Source organism: Thermobia domestica, chromosome 2, assembly GCF_964235325.1.
Source record: "Thermobia domestica chromosome 2, izTheDome1.hap1.1, whole genome shotgun sequence".
Lineage (NCBI taxonomy): Eukaryota > Metazoa > Arthropoda > Insecta > Zygentoma > Lepismatidae > Thermobia > Thermobia domestica.
This window is the reverse complement of record NC_137455.1, coordinates 288,184,417-288,212,406: the sequence shown is the minus strand read 5'-3', so window position 1 is coordinate 288,212,406 and position 27,990 is coordinate 288,184,417. Positions and strand designations below refer to the sequence as shown.

General features: G+C 36.3%; 2 protein-coding genes and 1 long non-coding RNA gene across 6 annotated transcripts in view; 2 read left to right on the top strand and 1 right to left on the bottom strand.

The window, feature by feature from the left end:
- Nucleotides 1–27,990, top strand: part of LOC145678558 (uncharacterized) — a 154,708-nt gene that overhangs the window by 23,851 nt on the left and 102,867 nt on the right. The window lies entirely within an intron of this gene.
- LOC145678554 (meiosis-specific nuclear structural protein 1-like) overlaps nt 1–27,990 on the bottom strand; it is a 190,008-nt gene that overhangs the window by 152,806 nt on the left and 9,212 nt on the right. The gene's annotated exons all lie outside the window — the stretch shown is intronic.
- LOC145678553 (uncharacterized) lies at nt 18,000–24,947 on the top strand. 2 transcript variants are annotated; one of them, XM_081748838.1, is made up of 4 exons: nt 18,000–18,424; nt 21,100–21,628; nt 22,876–23,119; nt 24,296–24,947. In XM_081748838.1, the coding sequence occupies exons 1-3, from the start codon at nt 18,271–18,273 to the stop codon at nt 22,919–22,921; spliced, it is 729 nt and encodes a 242-aa protein (XP_081604964.1). In that variant the 5' UTR covers nt 18,000–18,270; the 3' UTR covers nt 22,922–23,119; nt 24,296–24,947. The 2 variants fall into 2 exon arrangements, with proteins under 2 accessions (XP_081604964.1, XP_081604965.1); XM_081748839.1 differs by having other exon boundaries at nt 18,001–18,424; nt 22,879–23,119.

Sequence of the window (27,990 nt, the reverse complement as noted above, 5' to 3'; positions counted from 1 at the left end):
GATTATTTTACATTAATCGTGTATAATGTATAATATTTATTATACATTAAATATTCTAAATATCTTGATCTATTTATTGATATTTTTTTTGCAACTAGTTTCTCTCATATGTAATGAACTTTCTAGTTAATTCATTGTAAAGAGATGTGCTTTGCTCGAATAAATTTTTTCTATCATTTGTGTGCGCCTTACAGGTACATATATACAGAAAGGGGAAATAAAAGATGCCACCAAAAAGTACAGAAAGTGCTTAAGTTCAAAAAGTCAACATAACAATATAGTATGGAGTTCTTGCATACTATTCATTGTTGGAAAAATTTCTTCTTTTACTTTTTTTTCTTTTCTCCACATCAAAGGATTACACCGAAAAGTATACAGAAATGAAACTAAGCTTTTCATTGTTGCATTGTTATGTTGTCAATGATTTCGCATTGTAAATATTGGTTTTAAAAAATATTAACACACTATGTTAAATTTTCAGTTAAAGAGAATTTTCCAAGAATTGTGCTATATATTTTAAATTATGCTTTATTCTTTATTTTCTAAAATTATGCTTTTAAAACTAGTTTCTTCTGGGCCCTTAGACAATCGCAATCATGTTCAAGGTACCAACCATATGTGTAAATTGCTGTTATGCTTTATATGCTTTTTATGCTTTTGGGTTGCTCTATTAATTGTGTTTGGGAGGATTTTGAGTTCTCACTTTAATGTTTGCAGATCACTTCATAATGCTGGGTTATAGGCTCGACAATGTTGTAATTTTAAAAAAGTTTTTACTTTTTGGATGTAGAGTCGTGATTGATCTGATGATTTTGCAACATGATACAAAGCGGTTTTCCATATCAGAGATTGTCTATCAATAGTAGGGAGGAAAATGTCTCTTGATAGATATATTATCTTTAGAAAATTCGTTTTCTGCCTCCAATGAAGGAAAAGATTCATCCAAAATGAATTTGTGATATTTCGATGGCGGATGTCTAGTTCGTTTTCACGAGGAACCCCTATATTCTATTTGTTTCCGGCTCTGGAATTCGAGACCATTTTCTTTGCACATCTCCAAACATTCTTGATAAATTTGCTCGAATATTATTTGTTGAGAGTCATATTTACCAGACCTCATCTTGGACAGCGTTTGAACTAGTGTATCTACAAGGATCAAACCTTTTGACATGTCTGCATCTACTTGAGATAAGGCGAAACTCAAAGTTATAGCATGGCACCAGTAATCTTAATTTTAGCAGCACGAAAACATTCCCTCGTGTACAGATCACACTAATTTTCCGGATGGAATGATGGAGGTAAATAAACATCAGAAGTTCCAGATTTGTTTTAATACCGCATGATAATATAATGTGTTGAAAACAGATTTTATGAAAAGAAAGGAATAAATGGATATGATAATTTGTGAAAAAAAGGTGATAGTGCTTAAGTGAATTATAAGAAAAAGCCTTGAAAAGTAATCAAGAGGAACCATTAATATGTTTTTCCTTTGTTATAATAACTTGTCCTAAGGGACAACGGTGATAGAAACTAATAAGACTTTATAATTGCAAAAATCATAAAGCACTTAATTTGAAATTAAAGATTGATAACATTTGGTAATATAATGGGGATTCAGGCTGGCACAGGAGGAGAGTGAAAACGGAGGCAACAGAGACTTTTTTTTTTTTTTTTTTTTTTTTTTTTTTTTTTTTAAAGCAGCTATGTGCAAAGAGATTAACCTTGGACTTCGGGTGAGAGGTTACCATATACTCATATGAGTTTCAATTGCTACCACTTGTAAAAGTTAGCTAAGAAAGACAGTTTGAGCATAGTTTTAGTTTCCTAGCGTAATTAGTTTTTGTGACAAGTAACTCGTATATGCAAATAGCATCGTTAATATCATCTTGTATGTTAGAATTGCCTTTGTGTAAAAAAATTGTAATTAAGCATTTCGAGGTAAAACAGGTTCTTTTACTTAACTTCTACAAAGAAAAGATTAGAACTTACCTCTTATGCACAGATACGACAGCGTGGGATACTGTCGGTCAGTAAATAATATAATCTGAAGTCATCTACCATACGTAACTAAATATAATTGATTAATCATTTTTATTAATCAATAAATAGTTATTTGGTAGATAAACTAATAATAATAATAATAATAATAATAATAATAATAATAATAATAATAATAATAATAATAGCAAGTTATTTAATGGATGCTATGCATTTGTTCTATGTCGCCATAATCAATGGAAATCAATTACTTAATGTACGAAGACTTTTTTCGTCCAACACAAGTGTAATGTTTTACTGCAGTGCATGTTATTTGTAAGTATGCATATTATATTTTAGTATGACTTTCAACATTGAAGCGAATGAGAATGCCGACTGATTTTCTATTTTTCTGGTTGTTTGTCAAAACCAAAGGAGATAACTAGATAATGGACAGAGGTTAAAATGAATGTCCAGGTGGCGAGGTCAATGCAAGCATCCCACAGATTTCCGTGAATTAGATCTTCCCGTACTACAAACTAAAACGAGTGGAGCTATTTTATTCAGAACGCAACGGTATTCTGCAGTTCGTAACTTTGTTGTCGAGAGATGTTTTGGAAGTAGTTTCACTTGTAGCCACTGGCAACTCACCGTTTGTCGACTTATAATAGCATCATCTGTGTGTGTGTGGGGGGGGGGGGGCACTAGGGGCCAAGAATTTGAGCAAGGGGGCCTGGCCTGATGGTGTCCATGGTTCGATCCCAGCTTGTGCTAAGTGGGCTTTGTGGTGGAAAAACGCCGTGTAGTGGGTTTTTTCAGGGTTCTCCTGTTTCCTCCCACTTTCTTCATTCCACCATTTCATTCATTTCTCATGGTCACCATATCCCTTAGCCTCGGTGCAGAATCAAGGGACCTTAAACTGAATATTTCATTTTATTTCACCAAGCCCAAAGATACCGATACAAGAACAAGATAAAGATTGGATATGCACGACGAAGTGCATAGTAATCTTGCTCTTGGCCTTGTTTTGGTGATCACCAAGTAGCGATGAGTGTATTTTCTTGCTTTCCGTATAGCATGAAAGAATATAATCAAAATCACACACGGTTTTGATTTGTACCGATGAGGCGAGCATTCTTGGCTCTTGTATAGCATGAAAGATAACCAAGACTACGAAATGCAGAACCAAGACTTGACTGCAAGACAAAGGATAAGACGCAGTATTGATGACCAAGACCCAGGGAGCGAATTGTTTGAATTTCATTTGTTGGGCTGAAAGTGATGAAATAAAATTAGTACTTTATAATTAATTATCATACTGTATTTTTAAATTTTAAATTACAAAATTCATATTATGTATCTTCTTACGTGCAACTATATATACTGAAAAATACGTTTTAATTACCGAGAAAGAAGAATCAAAGTGGCACGTGTCCCGGAATCATAGGAACCTATTTTGGAATGAAAGTTGAAGGGTTGGAAAAAATCACAGTTGTTCTCCCGTTTCCTCAACCCTTATCATTGTAGTTAAACTCTTTTCTTTTGTTTCCGCCAAGATACTCTTGCTACTGTCTTCCGAGAAGACCCCCTGCCGTCCGAGCAGGTGAGAACACTGACCTTAAAGAAAAATTTCGTCACATAGAACTAAAGCAAGAAAGAAAGAAAAAAAAATCTCCCACGTCGGACATTTGTACCAGTTATAAAAAGAAATAACTAAACCTCAAAAGTGCCAAATATTCATTAAGATGCATATACAAATCCCACGCTTGATCTAGCTAGTGGTTAATGTGTAAGACTTCGGTACACGTGGTCCGGGTTTAATTCCCAATGTGAGTGGATTTTGGCGTTCACCCAGTGTCGTGACCATAGTGCTCTCAAACGGGTCGGGTTGACCCGACCCGACCCAACTCGGATCGGGTCGGGTTAGGCTACTCGGGTCGAGTCGGGTTATCGGGTCAGGTCAATCAGATCGGATCACGGTTCGGGTCAGTCAATTCGGGTCACGGGTCGGGTCGGTCTTCAACCCGACCCGACCCGACCCGTTGAGAGCAGTACTATGTACACCTTGTCTCAAAAAGGTTGAGCGCATTCTTTATTGGTGTTTTGAGGCAAAAATTTTCCAAGTCCAGCTTCGGGTATCTTCGGGAAAAAGTAAGCCAGGTTCGAACCTCCAAGCCAGCCTTTGCAATCGGGAAAAAGTTTGCAGATGTGTTTTTCTTCTTTTAAATATAATAAGACTTGTTACCAAATGTTTAAAAAAACAATATTGATTGAAATACTTAATGATACAATATTTCGAAACCTTTTATTAATGTCACCATATGCTTGTTTGTCATTTAGCTCTCCATACGTAATGGAACATTTAAATACGTTAAAGAATCTTTCCATATGTAAAAGAATGCTCAAAGTTAAGAAATAGAACATAATTATCGCCTGAGTACTAAATAAAAGTCAAAATAGAACAGAAACAGCGTTTGTAATGGATATGAATGTCATAATTATCTTGAGATCCGTTATACATCGCTAGAAGCATGGCTAAAGAAGTCCTTGTGTTAGCTCATTGGTAAGCTGTTGGATTTCAAATCATAAGGTTGAGAGTTCGATTCTCGTCTAGGTTAATGCTTTTCTTTAAAATTATATTTTCCGCAATGCATGAAAAATTATATAAAATAATTACATTAAAATACATAAGTTGTGTATATATAACATAATCATTGCAGAACATAGTAATTATTATGTTTAAAATATAACATCTGAGTTAATTTTCACAGTAGGTCGGTATTATATATGAGGATGTAAATACAAGTTAAGAAACTCGTTCCATAGCAATAAATAAATCATGTATGTATTTATTTGCAGCTATTTGTCATATAGAGGGTAATTCTCAACATTCATAATACAGAATGTCATTTATGTTCTTGAAAAGTGACTCGATGCATAAACAGAGGGTATAAACAGAGAATCCAAAGTCGGAACGCTCGCCAAAAAAAAAATCATGAACCCCAAAGGTCACGTGAGCAGACTGGAATTGTCCTTATGAAGCATGCCACAGCAGAAAGTCTTTACATAGATTTTCAAGTATATGCTTTTGCAATATGGAAGTGGTGATGTTTTGAGTCGCCCTCTCTCGCTCGCTCGCTCGCTCACTCTCTATTTATACAGAATATAAAAGTTAATTTATGTGTGTGTTTCAACATAATTCTGATATATCTAGAGCAATTTTAACTATATTTCTTACTGTCTGGAAAAAGAGTACTGTCGGGATACATATCAAAAATGCAGGAAACGGGTCGATATTAGTATCGAATCCATAGTTTCGTGGTCGCTTAGGTGAATAGCTCTACTTTCAATTCAAGTCCAATTAAGCTCCAATTAGCACCCAGGGTGGTTACGTAGCGACATAAAGATATCGAAATCAACCGATATTAGAATCGAATCGTAAGTTTTCAGCGCCGCTAACAGTGCAGCATTTCCCATTAGTCCACATTAGTCCACATTTCACATTAGTCCCATTGCCTAGAGGGCAACATATTTGCAGAGTGCAAAGTTTAAAACTTGAATAAAATTTTATTTTTTTTCCGTATGAAAAAGTTAAAAATCAAGAGCAAATATACTATTTCACGATCAATCCTCTTTTACTATTCTAATATGTTTAATAATAGCGTAAGAAATCTAATAGTAATTCAGAACATGTTTCACAGTTGCAGTGGTGCCCCCCCTTATGTCCATACGCACCCCCCCAATTGTCTACCCGTAGGTGTTCTTCCATGAAAAAATCTTCTTTTCGATTAATTTTTACACTCCCTCAAACATATTTATACAGATATTTTAACCCCCCCAAATATTTCAATGACGCACTTTGCGACATAGCCCCCCTTGTGGGCACCCCTGCACAGTTGTTATTTTTTGTTACATAGTTGTAGCTGTAGCATGTAGTGAGTGGAATTTAACTGTAATAAATTCACTAATTAACCATATTCGAATTAAGTTTTATTTTTAAGTTCGGGATGAAGGGGCGGAGAAATATGTAGTTATTGGGGGCACCGAGCTTTTCTACATTTTACTTTCAAAATCTCCATTTTTCTTTTGTCATTTGTTCCTAATAAAAAGTTCAGTCACTTTTGGATTGTCATAGGATAGTAGGAGTTGAATTTTGGGATGCAGCCTGTGAGATTCTAGATGAGCTAACTGCTTGAAAAAATATTTTTGAATCATGAGGATATGTATCATAAAAAATTGAAAGTAACTATGTCTGCGTAATCATCACGGTCAAATTGCAAAGTCAAATGAATTGACGTTTCGTATATACCAGGCTCCAATCCCAACTGGGAAGTTATCATACGCGTGTCACTTTCATTATAATACATATCCTTAGGGGGAGTAGAAGTCCGAATTTTTGCGAAAAATTTAGTATCTCACAAGCCGTTCAACTGAGAGCTGAAATTCAGCATATAACTCTTTATTAAAAATAAAGAGAATATGTCCTGGCATTTTTAAAATTGTCTTTTATACGCGGGGACGGGGGTGCATTTTCTATATATTGGAAATTGGTAGTGGGTTGATTTGTAAAAATAATCGAAAACGATTGATATTAGTTGAGAAACAAATGAGTAATGCAAACTAAAGTTCTTTTTGAGTTTTATACCCACTGCTTTCTATTTATAATTGCTGAAGCTGGTGTTTAATATATGGAGCGTTCCGAGCATAAGGCAATCAAGCCATAAAGTTAGAGAAAAATGGCCATAAAATTTGTATTCTAAACTTAATTACATGGGCATTTTCAATTAGTACGGCATGCTTAATTATATAGAAAATTAGTTTCTCTCTCTCTCTCTCTCTCTCTCTTTCTTTTTTTTACGTTGGTCTACTTTTCCTTGATTCGAAACTTTCAAATTTCACCCTATTTTCTACTGAAATGTGTCTGTAAGGCAACAAAGAAATAATTATATATGATAAATTTAAATTCATTTTAATTCGGAAGATGAGAAACACTTTGCCATTATATATCGTAAAGTTCAGACCCACCAGTGTTGTAATAGAGAGGTGCTTGAGCCATTGACGGTAGAAATTCAAACTCCGATAAGTGATAATTTCACAGTCTTGTTTTATTAGAAGTGTAACCTCTTTAGTCAATGGAGAGGAGGATGTGGGTCATCGGTCAGAATTGATGTCGATGGGTTTTGGTGGGTCGGAGTTGGTCACAATGGTTCAGAGTGGTTCATAGTTGGTGGTGGGTCAGAGTGGATCACGATGGTTGATGGGTCAGAGTTGGCCAATGGTGCATTTGGGTGGTGGTGGGTCATGGTGGGTCGTGGATCAAATTTACATTTACCCACACCATCTCTGGTTAAAATTGTACTAAAGATAAGAGGCACCGAAGATGCATGTCGGCTATTATGCTCAAATTTTGCGCATGGATAGTACTCCACCAGAAAGCAATAAATCTGAAACGGTTCACGGTATCACCTCCTAGAACTCGAGAACTAGGGGTTTGTCTGATTGGCTAAATTAAGACGTCAATGATTTATCCTTCAACAACCAAGATTTTTATGATCGTTTCCGTGGGGAAGTCAGAAGAACACGTGCCTAGTAATCGTAATATTGATAGTTCACGTCCATCCCGGGGTACTTGTTTTGTGTTTTTTTGATTCACCTAAATATAAATAAATTACACATATAGGCATTTTAACATATTTTGGGAGAGTAATTTTGTGGTTCGTTGGCGTTTCATCGCGTCTCTGCCGCTGGTAGTAAAGTTTTCAAAATCGAGCTGGGGCCACCACGGATCGTCGCTGCGGGGACACCAATTTCTGGCGAGAGGTCAATAGTTGACCATCTGTAGTCCACCGACGCTTACAACTTAGGATAATGAACGATGTCTTTGCCTTGTAGACTTCATGACTACCGACGTCGGCAGTCAACTAGCTTTTAGTATTCCTTTACTAACCATCTATCGTTCATGTTTGTACACGGTGTTGTCATAATAATAATAATAATAATAATAATAATAATAATAATAATAATAATAATAATAATAATAATAATAATAATAATAATTATTATTATTATTATTATTATTTGTAGTAATAGTAGTATAATTGATGATAGAATAATTTTTGTCTATGTATTGTCTAGGTAGGACTACACACAGGATTTTGCTCGTTTTGGTTCGATTTGACTTTAATCCGAGTCGAGTTGGAAGATATTTTTCGCGCCGAGTCCAAGAGTAGACTTCAAAGATGTCTGTTTCGAGTCGAGTCGAGTTTCAAAGAAAAGTCGTCCGTGCCCATCCCTACTAATGAGAGCTTAATCGGAGTTAAGCGAAATTGAAAATCTCACTATTTATCTAAGCGACCCCGAAAACTATGAATCTAATATCGATCATTTTCTAGCAATCTTTTATATGTATCCCCCTCCCATTCACCATAGGTAACCCGACAGCACTCTTTTTGAAATTATAAGAAATGTGGTTAAAATTACTCTAGGCCAGTAGTTCTCAATCTAATTCCTATCACGATCCCCTTTTATCACACGCTCTTGCCAGCGACCCTTTTCTAATTTGTTTTATAATAAGCTTGTGTGGGATTTTTAACATACCTATTTCTATAATAGTAGAATCCATTTTTTATTTATAGTGAACAGTGCCATGGAAAATCAGCGCCCGGGGCGATAGTATAGTACGATGTCACCGTATATATGAGTGACGTCGACAGACTAGCTACGAAGCGCCGCCATGGTTGGCACGAAGCTCAATAACATTTTCAAAGTAAACCCTACCTTTCCTTAATTTTGAGCACATTTTACTACGTTTTTCCTTCTATTTTACACATGTGCACATGCAGTTTCCTAACATGAGTAACACACTTCCTCCGAAATGTGTGGCCCCTTTTTTCGGCGCCCGGCACTGACAGTGGATACAGTAACTGTAATATATATATTCCCAACGACGAAGGTGCTGGTTCAAGATGGATGTTAAACTCCTTCATTAAAGAGGCCATTAATGTATCCGATCTAAGCCCACAACTTCTTGACCAAATAATAGAATGATCATGCGACAAGTCTTTGCAACTCGTTTTCTGTAACAAAGACTTGGACAAGTTCTGCCTGATGAGGAGAGAAGAGTATCCTGGTCTGGTGATTGCTGCTTTAAAAGTAATAATTCCATTTGCTATATCGTACTTGTGCGAAAGTGTTTTTTTTTATGGTAAACATTAAAACAAAGATAAGAAATCGCTTATCATTTGAAAATGGCTCGATAATGTTTGTCATGAAGATTGAACCGGGCATTGTTGCACTAGTGAAATTACACCATGCTTAGGTATCTCATTAGGTTTTAATTTTAATTGTATTTCAATGTGCAGGTTTTGTTGCATGTGTATTTTTCTAGTATTTCTATATACAGTTCTCATTAGTTTTATATCATACCTCTTTGATTTAAATTCATTTTTAAACAACTCTACTAACTAACTAACTCTATGGCCTATGGAACCCGGAGGTTCAATGCCGCATTCACAAAAGCTCTCCACTGACTTCTATCCTTAGCCAATTGGATTCAGTTTCTACTTTGTATTCTTATCTCAGCGAGATCCCTCTTAATATTGCCCTAAGATCTGCGCCTAGGTCTTCCTAATGGTCATTTTCCGATTGGCCCTCCAGTCAAGTCTTTGAAAGCGTTTCTACTTTCTTCCATTCTAGCCACATGACTTGCCCACCTAAGCTTCCTAGACTTGACGACCCTAACAATGTTGGGTAAACCGTATAAATTATGTAGTTCCTCGTTATGAAGTTTCCGCCATTCCCCATTCCCGTTCCTCTTGGGTCCGAATATTCGTCTAAGGATCTTGTTCTCAAATACTTTCAGTCTATGTTCTTCCCTCAGAGTAAGCGACCATCGACCATGTTTCGCAACCATACAGAACAACAGGCATGATTATCGTTTTGTATATTTTAAGCTTTAAATTTCTCGACAGAATTCGCGACAAGAGACTTTGAACCGAATAGTAACACGAATTCTACACCCTTTAGAAATGTTCAGACTTATTTTTTTATTGTTCTTTACAGTGTGTACAAAAAATAAAAGTATGCCTATCAGAACAAAATTAAAAATAATATTTAAAAATAATTTCTGGTATTAGATTCTAACTATATTTATCTCTTCTGCCTATCTTCGCGATTCCCTAGGGGCCACGACTCACAGGTTGAGAAACCCTGCTCTAGGCATACATGAGTTATGTTGGAACATACATACATACACTTTTATATGTATAAATGCAGATAAGAGAGAGTTGAGAGAGAGCGATTAAGGAATTACCGCTCTCAATCTCTTCACTTTACTTTTGCGATTCGTGAATTTCTTACGTGACAGTTTGGGGTTAGCTAGTTTTTTGTCTTGAACCACGATCCGATTTTCGATATGCTCTACCTAAATGCTGTAATGCGAATATTGAGAAGTTATCTGCGATGAAAGTAGCTGCAAATAAATACATTACATAACTTATTTATTGCTATTACACGATTTTTTAAATTTGTATTCAATATTCACACATAACACACCGACGTTCTGTCAATACCTCAGATGTTATATTTTAAAGATAAGAATTACTTATGTCGTGAAATGATATGAATATATATTTTCAACTGATATATACAACTGGTGATACGAATATATATATTCAACTCATATATACAACTGATGATATGAAAATATATATACAACTGATGAATTGTAATGTAACTATTTTACATAATTTTCATGCATTGAGGAAAGTAGAATATCATAAAAGAATCTCACCTGAACGGGTGTCGAACTCACGATTTAAACGCTCGGTGGTGTACCACTGAGCTAACATGACCGCTTTTCGGAAGCTGCTTCTGAAATATAACTGAGCTCATATGTATGGAAATCACAATGACGAAACGAGAGTGTGAATACATAGTCTCGAAATATTGTATCATTAAGTATTTCAATCAATGTTACTTTTTTCTACACTTAATACCATTTCAACATGTCTTATTATATTTAACAGAAGGAAAAAACATATCTGTACATCTTTTCCCGATTACTAAGGTTGGCTTTGGAGGTTCGAACCAGCAGCTTTAGTTTACTGTTTTCCGAAGATACCCGAAGTTGGATTTCGAAAGTGTTCGTCTCAAAACAGCTATCATCATATCGCTCAATCTGTTTGGTATATGGTATATGTTTTTATACGTGTAAAGTCAGTATAACAATTCATTCTTTAAACAGCTTTTCGTATGTATTAATATTCCTTTATAAAAACTGTTTTTAATATTATTATTAAGGCACACCATTTCAGATTTCTTTCGCGAGTCGTTGAATGCTCGGAATTATTCCAAAACCTGATCGAACTTATGCTAGATTCGGTCAAATTATGCTAGATTCTCATAATTACTAATTCAGGAGTTTAAGAAAACGAAGTTGAGATACGATAACGTAACTTAAAATACACAGAGAGCAAGAATGCATGGATAGAACTCAATACTTCACGCACCAAGATTTTAACTCAACTAAATTACTGGAGTCGTAGCCAGACTCAATGGCGTATATATCGTATAAATGATTGCAAAGTTTTTGTTTACATATTTTGAAAGAAAATTACTTCGCAGCATAAGCGGAGTTGGGAATCGTCTGCTGGGGGGGGGGGGGAACGGACTTTTGGTCGGTCTCGGAGCTGTCATTTAAGGAATAAATATGATCATGAAGTCAGAAATAAAGATGGTGAAGTTGTCAAAAAGTTGGGGGGAGAATGGCCCCCATAGCTCCGCCCATGCCTCGGAGTTAAAGGATTAGAAAACCCTGGGTGGAGCCACAAAAAAAAAAAAAAAAAAAAAAAAAAAAAAAAAAAAAAAAAAGCCCAAAGCCGTTTCGAACTTACTTCGGAAAATAAGACTGCCTGTATGGTTTACCGACTGTATGAATCAATGGAAGAGGATTCATTCTTTTTCTTCCCACGACTAACTTCTTTCTCATCTCCAGGTTTTACGGCTTTTTGATAAACTTGCTGAAATTGTGCTAGATTTGGGCAAGATGATAAAAGCACGATGCTAGATGCTAGAGACATGCAAATTATGCTAGATCTAGCATCATTATGCTAGATCTGGCAACGCTGTTCCCCACAATAGGCGTGTCGTGCAAGTAACCAATCACACGTCAGGTACTAGCTTTTACCTATTGCTTCCTTCTCACAGCTCAGAACATTGGTAACTATGGATAGACGTACAGCCGTAATTGCTTTATGGGAGTTGGAAGGTTATTCTGCAACTGCAGCTAGCAAGCGAGTAGGTGTCCCGACCTCTACAGGAAGGCGATGGATTCGGAAATATGGTGCTACAGGTCAGACTGGTAATTTACGATCTCCTGGTCGTCCGCATGTGTCAACCGAAGCCGAAGATGCGAGATTAGTAAACGAAGCCCGGTTAGACCCACTAAGGACGTCTAGACAGCTAAGGGAAGCTTCTCTCTTTCCTGGTAGTAAGCATACAGCTCTGCGAAGGCTTCGTCATGCTGGGTTACGTGGCCGTGTTGCTGCCGTGAAGGAAAACTCTCAGACGACCACAAAATTTACCGTCTCGCGTTTGCACAGGCGAATGTGGGTCTCAATTGGGAAACGTAGTTTTCTCAGATGAATCCATATTCACAACATCAAAGGAGGGACGCCGTTTTGTGTGTCGTCCGAGAGGCACCTGATATGACCATGGATATATGGCTGCTTGCAATCGCAGTGGCCATGTATCTATTTTATGTTGGAGTTGGATTTCCAGTCGCGGAGCAGGACAGCTCCATAGAATTGAAGGACATCTGGACAATGCTCAGTACTTAGACATTATCAGTAATATCATGGTGCCATCTGTACGAGTATTTCAGCCTGATGGTGTAATTCAGTTCCAGCAATACCAGTCGCCAATACATACTTCCCGTGTGATTCAGGAATGGTTCGCAGGGCACCCTGAGATTGATTTAATCGACTGGCCGCCTCGTGGAGCAGACCTCAATCTCATGGAAAATATGTGGGCAGAAGTGAAGCGTACTCTAAGGAAAAGTTGGCCTGAGGCAGATCCACCAAGAACTCAGGATGACCTGTGGCATCTTGTTTCCGAAGCATGGCTGGAGGTAGGTGAAGGAGATAGATTTGTCACCCATATAATAGATTCCATGCCCAGAAGAATGGAGCGTGTAATAAATTCACTAGGGTCTTGGACACAATATTAATGTCCCCGCCTTAACTCCCGAAAACAGCCCTTTTCAGGTCTACCTAAACGCTTCTGAAAATATTTCTAGAAATAAACCACTCCTTTTATCCGATTTCTGTGCAATCCTACTAACAAAAGAATGATAATTAGCTGTAGGCTTTGAACTCAAGACCTCTTCATTGGCAAGTCCGTACTCTACCAGTGAGCTAATATGAACACGCAAACCCAATCTGAAGAAACACGACTTTCAATTTCTGGTATTCGATGACAATGATGCTCATATACTTTGCAAATGTTGTATTCAACTTGGGATATTCCGCAACACACACACACACACACATAAACAAAGCGAAAGAGGGGAGAGAGAGAGAGAGAGAGAGAGAGAGAGAGAGAGAGAGAGAGAGAGAGAGAGGGGGATGAATATACAAAAGCATATTCAACGTATTCGAATGAGACTCTAAGTAACGACATTCCGTTCTAAAGAGAATTTGTGTTTCTTCCCGTGACGTAAAGGGGATCGGGAAAAGATATGTGTCTTGAAGCAGGATACGACTTTGGATACTCTGTTTATACACTTTCTATATCCGTAGGAATATACTGTATTTCACGAATGTAAATTACATGCTGTAATGAGAATATTGAGAAGTTACATCTGTATGGCAAATAGCTGCAAATAAATACACTACATAGTTTATTTATTGCTATTAAACGATTTTCCTAACTTGCATTTAACATTCTCATATATAATACCAACCTACTGTGAAAATTATCTCAGATGTTATATTTTAAACATAATAATTACTATGTTCTGCAATGATTATGTTATTTATACACAACTTATGTATTTTAATGTAATTATTTTATATAATTTTTCATGCATTGCGGAAAATATAATTTTAAAGAAAAGCATTAACCTAGACGAGAATCGAACTCTCAACCTTATGATTTGAAATCCAACAGCTTACCAATGAGCTAACACAAGGACTTCTTTAGCCATGCTTCTAGCGATGTATAACGGATCTCAAGATAATTATGACATTCATATCCATTACAAACGCTGTTTCTGTTCTATTTTGACTTTTATTTAGTACTCAGGCGATAATTATGTTCTATTTCTTAACTTTGAGCATTCTTTTACATATGGAAAGATTCTTTAACGTATTTAAATGTCTATTATGAAAATTTTTGAGGAAACATGCAATGTTTTGTACATGGAACTGCCTGTAAAAGCCTGTCAGATTTTGACAGGCATTATACAGGCGCCTGTTTCGGCGAAAACACATGTAAAAAAAATATTACAGGCACATTGTCTTCAGGTGATATGCATGTCAAAAAAGAATTGAACTTCTGTTGGAAATGTTGCACGAAAACACGTGTTGTACAGAGCCTGTACATTAAAATAAGAACATGCGATGTACACGTAGTCACTCACATGCAAGTAAATAAAGGGAATATGTGCATGTAAAGTACCTTGAATGGATTGTTGGTAACATTCGCAATACAGTAAGAATGAAAAGTACAAGGAAGGTGCCTGTTTATCAACATGTAATATACATGTGTGACATTTGCAGTACATGTAAATACCGTGTATTAGCGTATAGCATGGAAAACGCATGATGTAAGATATGTTATTTTACATTTATTATTTTCGTATACATGCGAAGTGTGTAACTCCCCTACGTGCAGTGTACAGGCAATGTACAGGTGAACGGGAACATGCAATGATCATGATTGCCAATAAATGGATTAAACAGATGCGTGTGGTGAACAAGGTGGATTGGAGCTAAACATTCACGTTATAGGCATAGGAGACATGCAATATTCAGGCACAAGTCTCCAATTCGACATTCGCTATGCAAAGTCCTGACACATGTATAATACATGGGATTACAACTGAATACATTGCCTGTATTATCTCCGTGTACATGCGAAGTGTGAACCGATCTATATGCAATGTACAGGCAATGTGCAGGTAAACGGAAAATGCAATGATCATGATTGTCAATAAATGGGTTAAACAGGTGCATGCAATGAATAAGGTTGATTGGAGTGAATCATTAATGTTACAGGTGTAGGAAACATGTAATATTCAGACACAAAGTCTCCAGTTTGCCATGCACATATGCAAGGTTCTGACACATGTATAGTACATTGGAATAGAATTGGACACATTGCCTGTAACATGCAAAGTTGAACTCACCTACATGCAGTGTAAAGACAATGTACAGATGAATGGGAACATGCAATGATCATGACTGCCAATAAATGGATTTAAAAAATACGTGTAGTGAGTAAATAGCTTAAACAGGTAAATGCGATGGACAAGGTTGATTAGAGTGAAACATTCACGTTATAGGCGTAGGAAACATGCAATATCCAGACATTAAGTCTCCACTTTGACATGCACATTGAGTTGATTTTAAGTTTAACGTCCCGTTCAGCAGCGAGGCTACATGAGACGTGGACCTACTGATTAACGTGGAATCCGAACCACATGAGCTCTCGCCGGGAATCGAACCCGGATCTCCCACGCCATAGGCGCGTACGCTAACCGCTTAGCCACGAAGGAGCTCTTTGAAATGCACATATGCAAGGTGCTGACACATATATACAAAGGCGTGTGCAGACCCTTAGATTAGACGGATCAAATAGAAGTATTACTCCTTGAAGTATGCAGCCTACATTGTAGTAATCGGATTTGAATTTTACACATTTTATTTCTGTATTGTTATTTGAAGGACAGTATCACGCATGACCCACTTTTCGTTACTGGTAAACTCGATGGGAATTGGGTACATCAGGAACGTACGCAGGAATTTATTTCGGGAGGGGTCCAAAGCTTTTCGGGGGGATCCAAACACAATTTCAGGCTAAATTATATTAAAAATTATAAAATTGCCCCTAAAATTAGGCTAAATTTACAAAAAAGTCCGGATTTGGGGGAATCCGGACCCCGGACCCACCCCATGCGTATGTTCCTGGGGTACATTGCGCTGCCGTGAAACGATAAACAAACTGTTAGTAATTTTTGCTTGTTGGCTTCCTGCAATGAGTGAGGCACCAACTTGCTCAACTTCTACGTCTTTCCTATGTGGTGCAGATAATTAAGAAAAATATATTGTTGTGAGCAGAGGTGCCGATCCCCCCCCCCCAAATGCTTGGACGCAATCCCCCCAAATTTGCCTTTTCTCCCCCCAAATATTCCACTTGTTTAAATTTTATTTAATTTGAGAACTTTTTGCCTTCATAATAAATGTAGACGTTTAGCTATCTATCTGCATATTTGCTTTTATATTATACATTTTAAGAACAGTACATGCAATAAATTATGAAGAAATATTTTGTCACAGCTCCTTGAAGTTTTATTTTATAGTTATCGTTCTTAAAAGCATCATTACTAAATAATTAAACTTTGATGGTGACATTTCTCATGTAAAACTCTGTCCCTAACCCCCCCAAAATCTCAAGAGTTAAGAGGAATTTCTCAGTCGCGTAATCGATTGCAAAAATTTGCTTACCGCTATCTGTTATAGTTTCAGCTGTACAGTGATCAATGTTAAAACCAGATATGGTTAATTTCTACTATTTCCAGTTTGTGAATCACCTCCATTAACGAATTTGTTTGAGATAATTAATGTATATATCGATAGAAAAAACAGAATTCAAAAATTCGCTTTCGTTCAAGAGTTATCGTGCGGAATAACGTACGTACGGACTAACATTACAAAAATTATCCTAATCAGTGATGATCTCAGACAATTTTCTCCGGGGAGATTTCAACTCACTAAAATGAAATTAAATCTTTAGTTTAACGTCCCACGTTTAGAAAGCGAAGTGCCAAATGATATGGATGAAATAGCAAGTGAACGATGACGAAAGAACTGGCGGAATGATTAGGTGGGAGTAAAGGGGAGAACCCCGAGAAAACTCACGGACACGATGTCGTCCACCAGGAACTCATATAGCCTGGGATCGAACCAGGGACATCTAGAACGAGAGGTGAGCGCTCGCCACCATACCCCCGGAAAGGGGGTTAAAATAGTACTGCAAGGATATTGGTAAGCCAGTTGAGCCAAATTAGAGAGTTACTCTGGGGCAAATTCCCCTCGTGCCACCCTATGAAATCATCCTTATAATTTTGAAGAACGTAAACATTGTATTACTTTTCGTACAATATGTAACTTCCGTAAAATTCAATATTCTAAAATAGTATATCGTCAAAATGTTGGAGGGAGCATATTGTTTCCATGCCTCCCATACGCATACCAGTGATGGACTAAAAACCCTTGTAAGACTCCATATACTATTCTTTCAATAAAGAAATTGGTTAAAATGTAGTGTTGTAAGATATAGGCCGACCATGTCAAACACAACATTAGGTTCAGCTGCCCCCTCTTCTCCCCCATCTTAAAAAATGAAAGTTTATTTCCCACGGTTATGCCGGCTAGGCTAAAGGAGACGGTGATAATGAGAAATGAGTGAAATGGTGGAATGAAGAAAGTGGGAGGAAACGAGAGAACCTGTGCACGCCTATGCATGTATAGTATATGGGAGTAGAATGGAATACATTGCCTGTATTATCACCGTGCACATGCGAGGTTAAACTCACCTACATGCAGTGTACAGACAATGTACAGGTGTTTGCAGCAGAAGGAAACAATTTTGCTGGTAAGTTGAAAATACCAGGGTAAGATACTGCTAGCAAACATTCTTGCTGCAACCACCAAAAAAAAAATTAACCAGATTGTTATAATGTCCCAGACGTTGAACATATATGGAAAAGAAAATAATTAGTTGAAAATTAAAGGGGGGGGGCTATTGTGCCTGAAGCTCCTACAGAGTGTGCGATTATTTATTCCAGAGTGTATTAGGTGTAAAATATTTATTTTTATTTAATAACAATTTAATAGAAAATGGTACGTATATATCCCTAGTTGAATAGCATTGTCGTGAATTTTAATTTTCATTTAAACTACAAGGAAACAATTCAGTGATTGGTTGCAGCGATCATGTGACGGGAAGTACGTGTTTTTGGCGCAATATCATTACTGGCGGTTTGAAGTGTATGATGAAGAGAGTGTAATCATGAATGAAGATTATTGTATTGTTAAATGGAAAAACGGTTCTTATTCCGTTTTGAATGTAAAGCAGAATGTCGGAAAAACGAAACTGAAGTTGGGAGAAGAGGGATGTTTCCGGTGGAAACAGAAGAAATTCAATGGGACAGTTTGCCATTTCGGTGAGTAGCTCTTGTGTTTCTTGCTGTTGTATCTTTATAATAACCTTTTGTTGTAGAGATTGAGAAGTTTATTTTTGTTGGTCTCAAAAATAAAGTTCTAAAATCAATGTAAATTATGTTACTGTTTTTTTAAAATAACGTAATTACGACTAGGCTTCGACCATCATGTAGGCCTATGTTACGTGTACTATTGTGAATATGCAATTATTTCGTTATTACATTTGTACATATTGTTCATACTGTCCTATTTTAGGCCTACATTCTTACTTTCAAGAAATTATTATTATTATTATTATTATTATTATTAGCACTAAATGCTGTTTGCGTCATAAAGTGTATCGTAAGAGAGTAAATACATTACGTGGTGCAGGGAAGGTCCTAGAACGCTGGTCCCCAGATATATATTAGTAGCTAGTTTGGATCCTTTCTGTACCACAGCTCAATACTTAACTCACACAGTACTGCCGGGCAAGCGATAGCGAGTGAAGGCGGGTTAGAAGCCCTGCAGGGCACGCTGATTTCTTTCTATATTACATTCAATGTGTGACCAGTGTTCTAGAACTCTGCCAGTGGTGCATAATTCACGTACTATCCTAGTTCATGGCCGCATTACTACATTCATGATATATTAATTTCTTTCAGCACCAACTGCACCCTTAGGGTTCTGTCCTATTTTAGGCCTACATGATGTTGCCAACTGGCCGGTATTTTACCGGTAAGGCAGGAGATTTTGCTGCTAGTTTGATTAACGCAAGTCTATATCACAGACAGCTTGTGAGGGGGTAGTTTATTTTCCTAGGTCCACATGATTTGGTGCGAAATATGTACTTAAAATTATTCAGTCACCTTGCACATTTTGACTTTACAATAATTTACTCAACCATTATGGTGAACATGATGCGGCTAACTTTTAGTATCTCCCCCAGTCTTGTTCGGTAGTAATTTTGAGTCACTTGACTGATAAAAAAAGTGATTTACTTGCGTTACGAGGCAACGTAGTAGTAGTAGGACGTGTTAGTGGCCCCACAGGGCTCGGTTTTTTCCACCTTTATCATAATTGTAGTACGGGTTTCGGATCCATGGAACGTAGATGTGAAATGGACGAAGGCTGATAACCATTTCTATTTCCTTTTTGTACATATATCTTCTATCTATAAAATTCAAAGTACTGAGTGACTGACCGATCCTCGCACAGGCCAAACCGCTTAAGTTAGAAATTTGAAATTTGGACAGTATAAAGAATTTGAGACTTAGGGTACCACTAAGGAAGGATTTGTGGAAATTAGACAGCTTGGGGGGAAAGGGGTTGGAAATATTTTAATAGGATTGCCATATCTCCGAATCCCTTAAGCTTAGGAAGTTTTGTATTTGGACTTTTCATTTAAAATAATTAGACAAATATTTCAGGGTTTTTGGAAATTCACCCGGGGAGGGGAGGAGAGGAAAAAAGGATGGGTTTGCAATTCTAGACTGCGGGGGAGAAACAATATAAGTCATAAATGGGTCAAAATGAGATAAGTCAAAATTTGAGATCTATGTGTCATGCTCCACCTCCGGTTAACTTGATATAAGTCAATTCTAAACAACGTGAGTTGAATAATCGCCTCCTGAAAAAAGGTGTTTTTTTTTGTTTTTTTTTACTTTGTTTCTCCCACGCAGTTTAGAATTATTATAAGATGATGTCGATATGTCGGAACATTTGAAGATTAGAAACATGAAATCAGGACTTCTCATTTAAACTAATTAGACACGTATTTAAGGGTTTTTAGAAATTCGACGGGAAGAGGACGGGAATTATTTTAATTAAATGACCATATCTCCGAATCCCTGATGCTGAGAAAGTTGAAAACTTCAACAATCATATAAAATAGCAAGATAAACAAAGGAATGAACTATAACTACTACCCCACTCTTGTGATAACCCGGTGAAATTACTCAGAAAAGTACCCACGTTTCTCCTTGCGTGTAATAAACAGGAAAGTATGCAGACACGTGTCTGAGGGTGTATAAAATTTCCGATTATTAAAGTGGAAGGGGCTCAATTGTTGGTCTGACGCAGCGAAGCGGGTACGTTCAGCTACTTTATTTATATACCCTGTAAGTGAGCTTTGGCGAACGCGCAGTTCATTTTGAACAAAAGGTACAGATTGCCAAGACGTTTTCCTTCCAGAATTACGGATTTCTGTGCATCGTCTCGCTTCACTCGCTCCCACTCTCAGATATGCACTTCTACCGGCTGCCACCTTCTAGTCGCACCTATAGTTTAATAAAGGATTCAATAAGATGTTACTTGCAAATGCATTTGCTTGATATGTGCAAGTTCTAGATTTGCACAGCAAGGCTTCAGTGAGATTTGGGTTACATTAGATCCTTTCTGCTTAATGCAGCATAAATTGATACAGGGAGTTCAACCAACGTTAAATAACGTGAATGCACCGGTTGTGGACACTGAGATATTTGCACGAAATCTCTGATTTGATGCTTAAATCATTAAAATATATTTGTAACTACTTATAAGTATATAATTGATTAATACTTAATGTTATTAATATTTGTCTTTTTATCGTAAAGTGCAAGCACCTTATACGGGAATTCTATCATACTAATATTAAGCAGGTTTTGTCTTTGTAAATATAGATTAATCAGTAAGCATATTTATTATGTTTTCTTAACAGGCACCAAATCTGATTGTGAAAGTGAGATTGACAAATGTATTCAGAATGGTGAGAAAGATGTTGCTGTTCCTAGTAAACGAATAAAAGGAACTGAATCATCCGATGAGACTGATGTTCCGAGCGAAGAGGATCAATCTTCGGTGCAAATAGATAATTTGGAAAATATATTCGAGAGAAACTATGAACATGTATTAACAGAAAAGACATATTCTAACCACAGTATTGAACACAGAAATGCTAATAGCTGCAGTGATAGCCTTGAAGTCAGTAACACAACTACAAGTTTCAAACGATGTAACAATTGTGATCAGTTGCAGAGAAAAGTCACAGAATTGAGCTGTAAATTAAAAGAAGAGCGATGCATGGTGGATGCTTTGAAGAAAGAATGTGCTTCTAGGGACCGCGAGAACAGCCGAAAACTTAAAGTTCCACGTTGTGTGAAACAATTTCTTTTCCAACTATTAGATGCAGAAGTTGATGACGAACCTTCCGAAAGTGAATTGTCTTCCGTTAGTACGAAAAAACCAGGGTAAGTATAGTATTTACGAAACAGGATTATTGTAAATTTATTAAGTACAGTAGCTACTCTCTCCAAATTCCTTGTGCTTGTAATTATATCATGTATGTTTTTCAAACGCTTTTTTTCTTGTACTGTAATTCCAGAGGTTCATTAGGCTCGCCATTCTACAAAGATAAGTTATTATTTTTGTGGAATGGTGACCGTGATGAAACTGTGGACGATTGAAGATTGGCGTTAAAACCATAGATAATATAATTGGATGCACAAGAAATTTGGCGACTATTGTTACTGTAATTCATAAATTTAATACTTATGCGCATCTGGAATTATACTTTTTAGTGTATTTAAAATTGTTAAAAAAAAAAAAAAAGTAAAGGAAGTAGCTGCAACATTTTTCCTAACTACAAACTTATCGAATAGAAAGTGAGAGTTCATATATTATTTTAATTGCATTTTTTTCCCATTAAAATAGTTTCTTTTTTTCCCCGTCGAAGAGCAAAAAATGGACTGGGAATGAAACCCTCTTCGGCTTACCGTGCCGTAGCTTTAACAACTATGCTACCCAGCCTACATTAACTTTGACAGCTGAAAGTTTTGACGCGGTCTCGAAAACGGGAGTTGGTGGCGTACAGGTTGACGCTATGGCACGTTAAGCAGAAGGCTGTTTTATCCCCTGCCCAGTTTTCTTTTGTCAATGTTCATTAATATTTTACGGTGAAAGAAGGTATTTTAATATAAATCGGTTCTTCGACCATGTTCGATCTTTTCAATGTTAGTACAGCCCTTCAGGAAATTTACTCTAAGTATCTTAAGTTGTTCATTCTATTGAATGTCAAAATGAAAGAAAATTTACAAATGAAGTATGCATTTTGTTTTGGAAATTGTGACTAAAATTGTCAATCCTGTTCGTAACATTTTTTCTTTTTTTCTTTCTTTTTTTCGGTCTGCTTTTCAGTATTGATTTTATATTTGATATGTAAGATACACGGTAATAGCCTCTTTCTGCATGTTACTCTACCCTATGAGGGGATAACAAATTTAATGATATTGAAAATGATAAGAGTACATACAAACATGAATATTTTTTCTGAAATAGTGTGTAGCGATAGTGGTTACATATTACAGCGGCCCATAAAATTTTAAAGATTTTCTACTCACCCCGAAATGTACCTTTGTTTCGTACTTGTATGAAAGTGTGCTATTTGCATTTTTCTTTCAAAGGTTGGAATTGATTTAATTTGTATGTTCTCTGTTAGCAGGATACTGACTTATCGTGCAGAGGAACTGCCGATGTTGTTCTGAGCGCAGAATATCCAAATGTTGTAATAAAGAAGACACGTTTGGTACGATGCCTTGCTAGTGCAGGTCAATCGGGCACGAAATTAACAAGGAATTTAATGTCAGTTTTTTTTACTGATAATGAGATGAGTTCCAGCTCCATTACTGGTCATGGACAAATAAAAAAACAGTTGTCTCCCGACGTAATTGCAGCAATAAAGGGTATGTATATATCTTACATGTTTCCTACACATGTAGAAAATTGCTTCTTATTTTTGTATGTGAAAACAGCATTTCGCTTACATGGAAATAGTAATGTAAAACGTGTTAATATTTACGTACCAAACAATTACGTATTAATACAAAATTATGTAATTTCAACCGATAACGATACAAAGGTATGGGACCGCGGTGGCTCAGTGGTAGAGCGTTCAGCTCTGGTGCGTGTGGTCTCTGGTTCGATCCTGGGAGCCTAAGTGGGCTTTATGGTGGACAAACACCGTGTGAGTGGGTTTTCTCGGGTCCTCCCACTTTCTTCATTCGATCATTTCATTCATTCTCATCACTGTCTCATTTAGCCTACTCGGCATTTACGTGGGACGTAAAACTGAAAGAGTAAAGAGAGATACAAAGGTAAAAGTTGGAAATCCATTATTTACTACGAAAAAGCTGTGTGCCTTACTGTAGTGGAATTGAGTTACGAGCGAGGGAGGCGGAGCTAAGCGGGATAACGAATTAAAAAATTAATATACTAGGTTCATTCTACTCGCGGCTTCCGCACTCCTTGCTCCATCTCAGTTTCGCGGAAGGCACACTACTCTCTAGGTTAATAATGGACTTCCCACTCTCCACCTTCGTAGGTTAATTCCTTTTTTTTTTTTTTTTTTTTTTTTTTTTTTTGTTGCTGTTGTTAGGTTACTTTTCAGTAAATACTATCTACTAGTCGAAATTAAATTAGAAGAACGTTCTACATGTGTAAAAGAACATCATCTTGTATATAACGCTAATTAACATATATTCGGAACTGGGCTGTTCTATCTTAAGATTTTCGCACTTGCGCAGTATAGAAACTAGAAGAGAGGTAAGGACGCAATCAAAAGAAAATAGATGGAAATAAGTTATTCCATGCCTTACTTACCTTCACAATTTCTATTTCTTCGCGAATGCAAAAACTTGAACTCGGAACAACCCTGTTCCGGATATATGTTGATCAACATAACAAGGTTTTGTTTATAGGATGTTGTTAGGTAGGATGTTCTATTCAATTCATTCAATTGAATATTCAAAGTAAATTAATAACCACTATAGTTTGATGATAACGATGATTAATAATAAAATGAACGTGCGCATTATAAAAGCATGCTGTTCCAAATTAACGCAGTGTATTATTTTCAACAGATTATGTCCTCATGAAATTCCCGCAATGCAAACCGTCTACTATACATGCTGCAATGACTGATAAGTGCGTGCAGGCTCGTAAATCGATGAAGAGAGCAGAAGGGAATTTATTGGAATAGGATACAAAGGAGATTGAATATCTTACTGAAACGTGCAAGATTAAGTACTTGTTTTTATAAATATTGGAGCTATCTTTTGAGTCTTCCACAAATGTGTGTAGAATTTTTATTATTATTAAAGCACTGTGTGTTAAACATTTATTTAACTATTGTAATAATACTGGTTTTTACTTTATTTGCCTTGTTATTTAGAGTTTTGGCGTTATAGTTTTAAGCTTAATTAGCAATGGGGATCTTCGCTTCTGACTAAGTTTTATCTTTTATGTAAAAAGCATTAACGTGTTTCCTTTTGTAGTGGAGGCAACGTAGTAACAAAGAAGGTTTTTTTAAAAGTGTTGTAATTCTAGCCTTTCACTGTTGCTGACATGAAACGGCAGTACAAGCAATATATTTCATCTGATATTCCAAATATATCTGTTCTAAAAATACCACGAACAACTCTACATAGATGGAGTAAGCGGGAAGATATTTTTGGTGAGCACCAAAATAGTACTGGTTTTTTGACAAAGGGAACACAAAATACGAATAATAGTTACTATGAGAGCAGAAATGGTACTTGTGAAATGAATGTCACTTGTAGTAATACTGATAAATTCGATATGGAACATAACACACTTTCCTCTCACAACGTCAGTGAACAATCAAGTACGGAAAGCCTTCCAGAAAGGGACTGTAGAGACGATTATCTTTCATCATTTGCTGTTGACCTGGGTAACACGACGAATGAAACGCATTCTTCTCATTCAGTGTGTTCTTCTGAAGTTTCAGTCGAGACTGTATCAATATGTGGTAAACCGTCAGTATGTACGCAAGTGAGCGTGCACTCCGAGTCGATTGGAGAGGAAAGAGTAGAAGATAACAGTGTTTTAAAGATAATGAAGTTTGTGAAGAAACATAAGCTTACCAAAGTTGCTGTTTCAGATCTTCTTCAATTATTACAGTCTATCAATGCAAAACAAGTTCCGTGCGTATTTATGTATGATTCACCATCGGCGTCTCTTCATTGTGCGTGCACTAAACGCTCATGTAAAATAGCTTTTTTTTTTTCTTTCTTAGATATTTTGAAACAACTTGAAAATATGTTTTCCCGACCTGGCTTTCTGGCTAAACTTTCAACTTCGCAGTCAACACATGAAAACATTTTGGAAAGTGTTAGAGATGGTAAAATATATAGCAAATTTAGAGAACAGCATCCGTTTTTAGACCAGAATGGTATTCTGTCATTGACAGGAATTATTAATGTAGATGGTGTTAGTTGCTTTAAAAGTTCCAGTGTTTCGTTTTGGCCATTCTATTTTTCTATTTTAGAAGTTTTCTCTTCTATAGTTAAGCATATAAGTTTCTTATGTAGCAGCTCATTTGTTAATATTACAAAATCTTCAATAACAGTACTGTTATCAGATTGGAATACATGTGTAATTGGTTGACCAGACCATTGTTCTCTAAACGCAGTATAAACTTGTTTCTTCTTAACAGAAAGAAATATATGTTCTTTGGAACAAGATTCACAATTAGCGATATAGATATCGGAAATCTGACACGCGTAAAGCACCCTATCATAAATAAGAAGAAAGTAACTGTCATCATGCTTCCTATTAATGCAATGATTAGATGTGCAAAATATTACTTTTCCCGTTTTTTTTATTGCCAATTCGAGAACATTTATGTATGTTAACTGCTTCCTGTTTCTGAAAGCAATGTTTTGTGATAAGAATACCTTGGGCTTTGCGAATAATAGTTTCAGGTTCACAATCAATACGTTCAACCTTTGAAAATGTAAGATTTAGAATTTAATACAAATTCATAGTTTACTGCAAGTTCAGCAAACGAATCATCATTAAAAATTATATTTTCTACAGCAAATCCAGATACAATTTGGGCAGCTATTTCCTGTGTACCGTGCATGTGATGTTTTAAGGTTCCATTTAAAGATTCAAACGGGTAGCAAGAGAATGACTGCAAAGGTCCTGCATTTCTGACGCAATCTGTAAGATGAAGCAGGTCGTGGATGTTCGATGATATATACTTTTCTTCATATAAATACTGCATTTGGAATACAAACGAATGAAAGCATTTCTCCATCGACTCCATATTTCTCACATTGACTGATCTTAAAAAACCTGCCATAGGTGTAAAAATCTGCAGAATGTGATTGAAATAAATATCGTTGATAAACATATAGAAAAAATTGGAAAGTATAGTAAAAAAAGGTACTCAAATTCTATAGCTTTCCAATTTCTACGTTCTTTCATGGACCGTGGAGTATGTGAAATACTAGATGGAGTTTTAATTTGTGCTAAGCGATCATTCGGTACATGAATCTTCCATCCTAAATACCAGACCTCATCCTTATTTTTCGAATCTAACCAAAGCATTGTAAGGCACCTAAAAACACCTAAGCATATGCAGTGCATATAATCTATCATAGCGCTGTCAATGAGTTGATAGGAATTAAGATTAAAAAAACAGACTTCCCTTTGGCACCAAATACCTTTTCCTTAGTATATTGCAGATGTTCATCATGAAGCCTTGGTGGACCTTTTAGCTCATTCTTATTATAGGGATAAATACGTAGCCCCTGGTGTAAGTATTTTCCAGATTGTAAATACTTACTACATCCATATTTCTCGTTGAACTGTACAAGCTGCTGTACAGCACACTTTACTGGTTTATCAAATGTGCCAAGTATGACATGAAGACTAACTGTTTTTATTAATTTTCACCAATTAAGAATTGTTTTCCCAATTGAATTCCCGCTTCAAACTTTTTTAATTTTGCAACAACACAAGCATAAAATATACTGTGTAACAACTTTTTTTTTTTTTTTTTTTTTTCATACAATGTTTGTTCCAATAAACCATTGAAACTAAACAAACCTAGCAAAATAATATTTTCTGGTCTCCATCTAGTGCGTTCATTATCGCTAATTGTGAATCTTGTTCCAAAGAACATATATTTCTTTCTGTTAAGAAGAAACAAGTTTATACTGCGTTTAGAGAACAATGGTCTGGTCAACCAATTACACATGTATTCCAATCTGATAACAGTACTGTTATTGAAGATTTTGTAATATTAACAAATGAGCTGCTACATAAGAAACTTATATGCTTAACTATAGAAGAGAAAAGTTTTTTCTCAAAACTTTCATATTAGCAGGTTTATAATTACAACAGCAGCGAGTAGCGAAAAGAATGAGTCTGAAATTTTGTCATAAAATTCCAATTAAAAGAAACTCTCTGACCACACATGGTAGATTTGTGCCTAAACAATTTAGAGTGGGTACTGAAGGTAAAAACAAACTTGAAATGTACTTCCACCTGCATTAACTCTGTTTAGTTGTGAAATTACTTCTACTTTTGTACAGTCACGGACATAAATAAATGGAAGTTGGAGCCATTATTTCTTATGGCTCAAACCTCCATTTATTTATGTTCGTGACTTTTGTACCTACTATTCAATGTTAATCAAACTTAGGCAAGAATTAAGTGTTGTATTTAATTTTTCTCATCAACTTGTAACTGCTTCTACTCTCATGGTATTTTTACTATGCAGTTAAACAATGTTAACAGGTTTGTT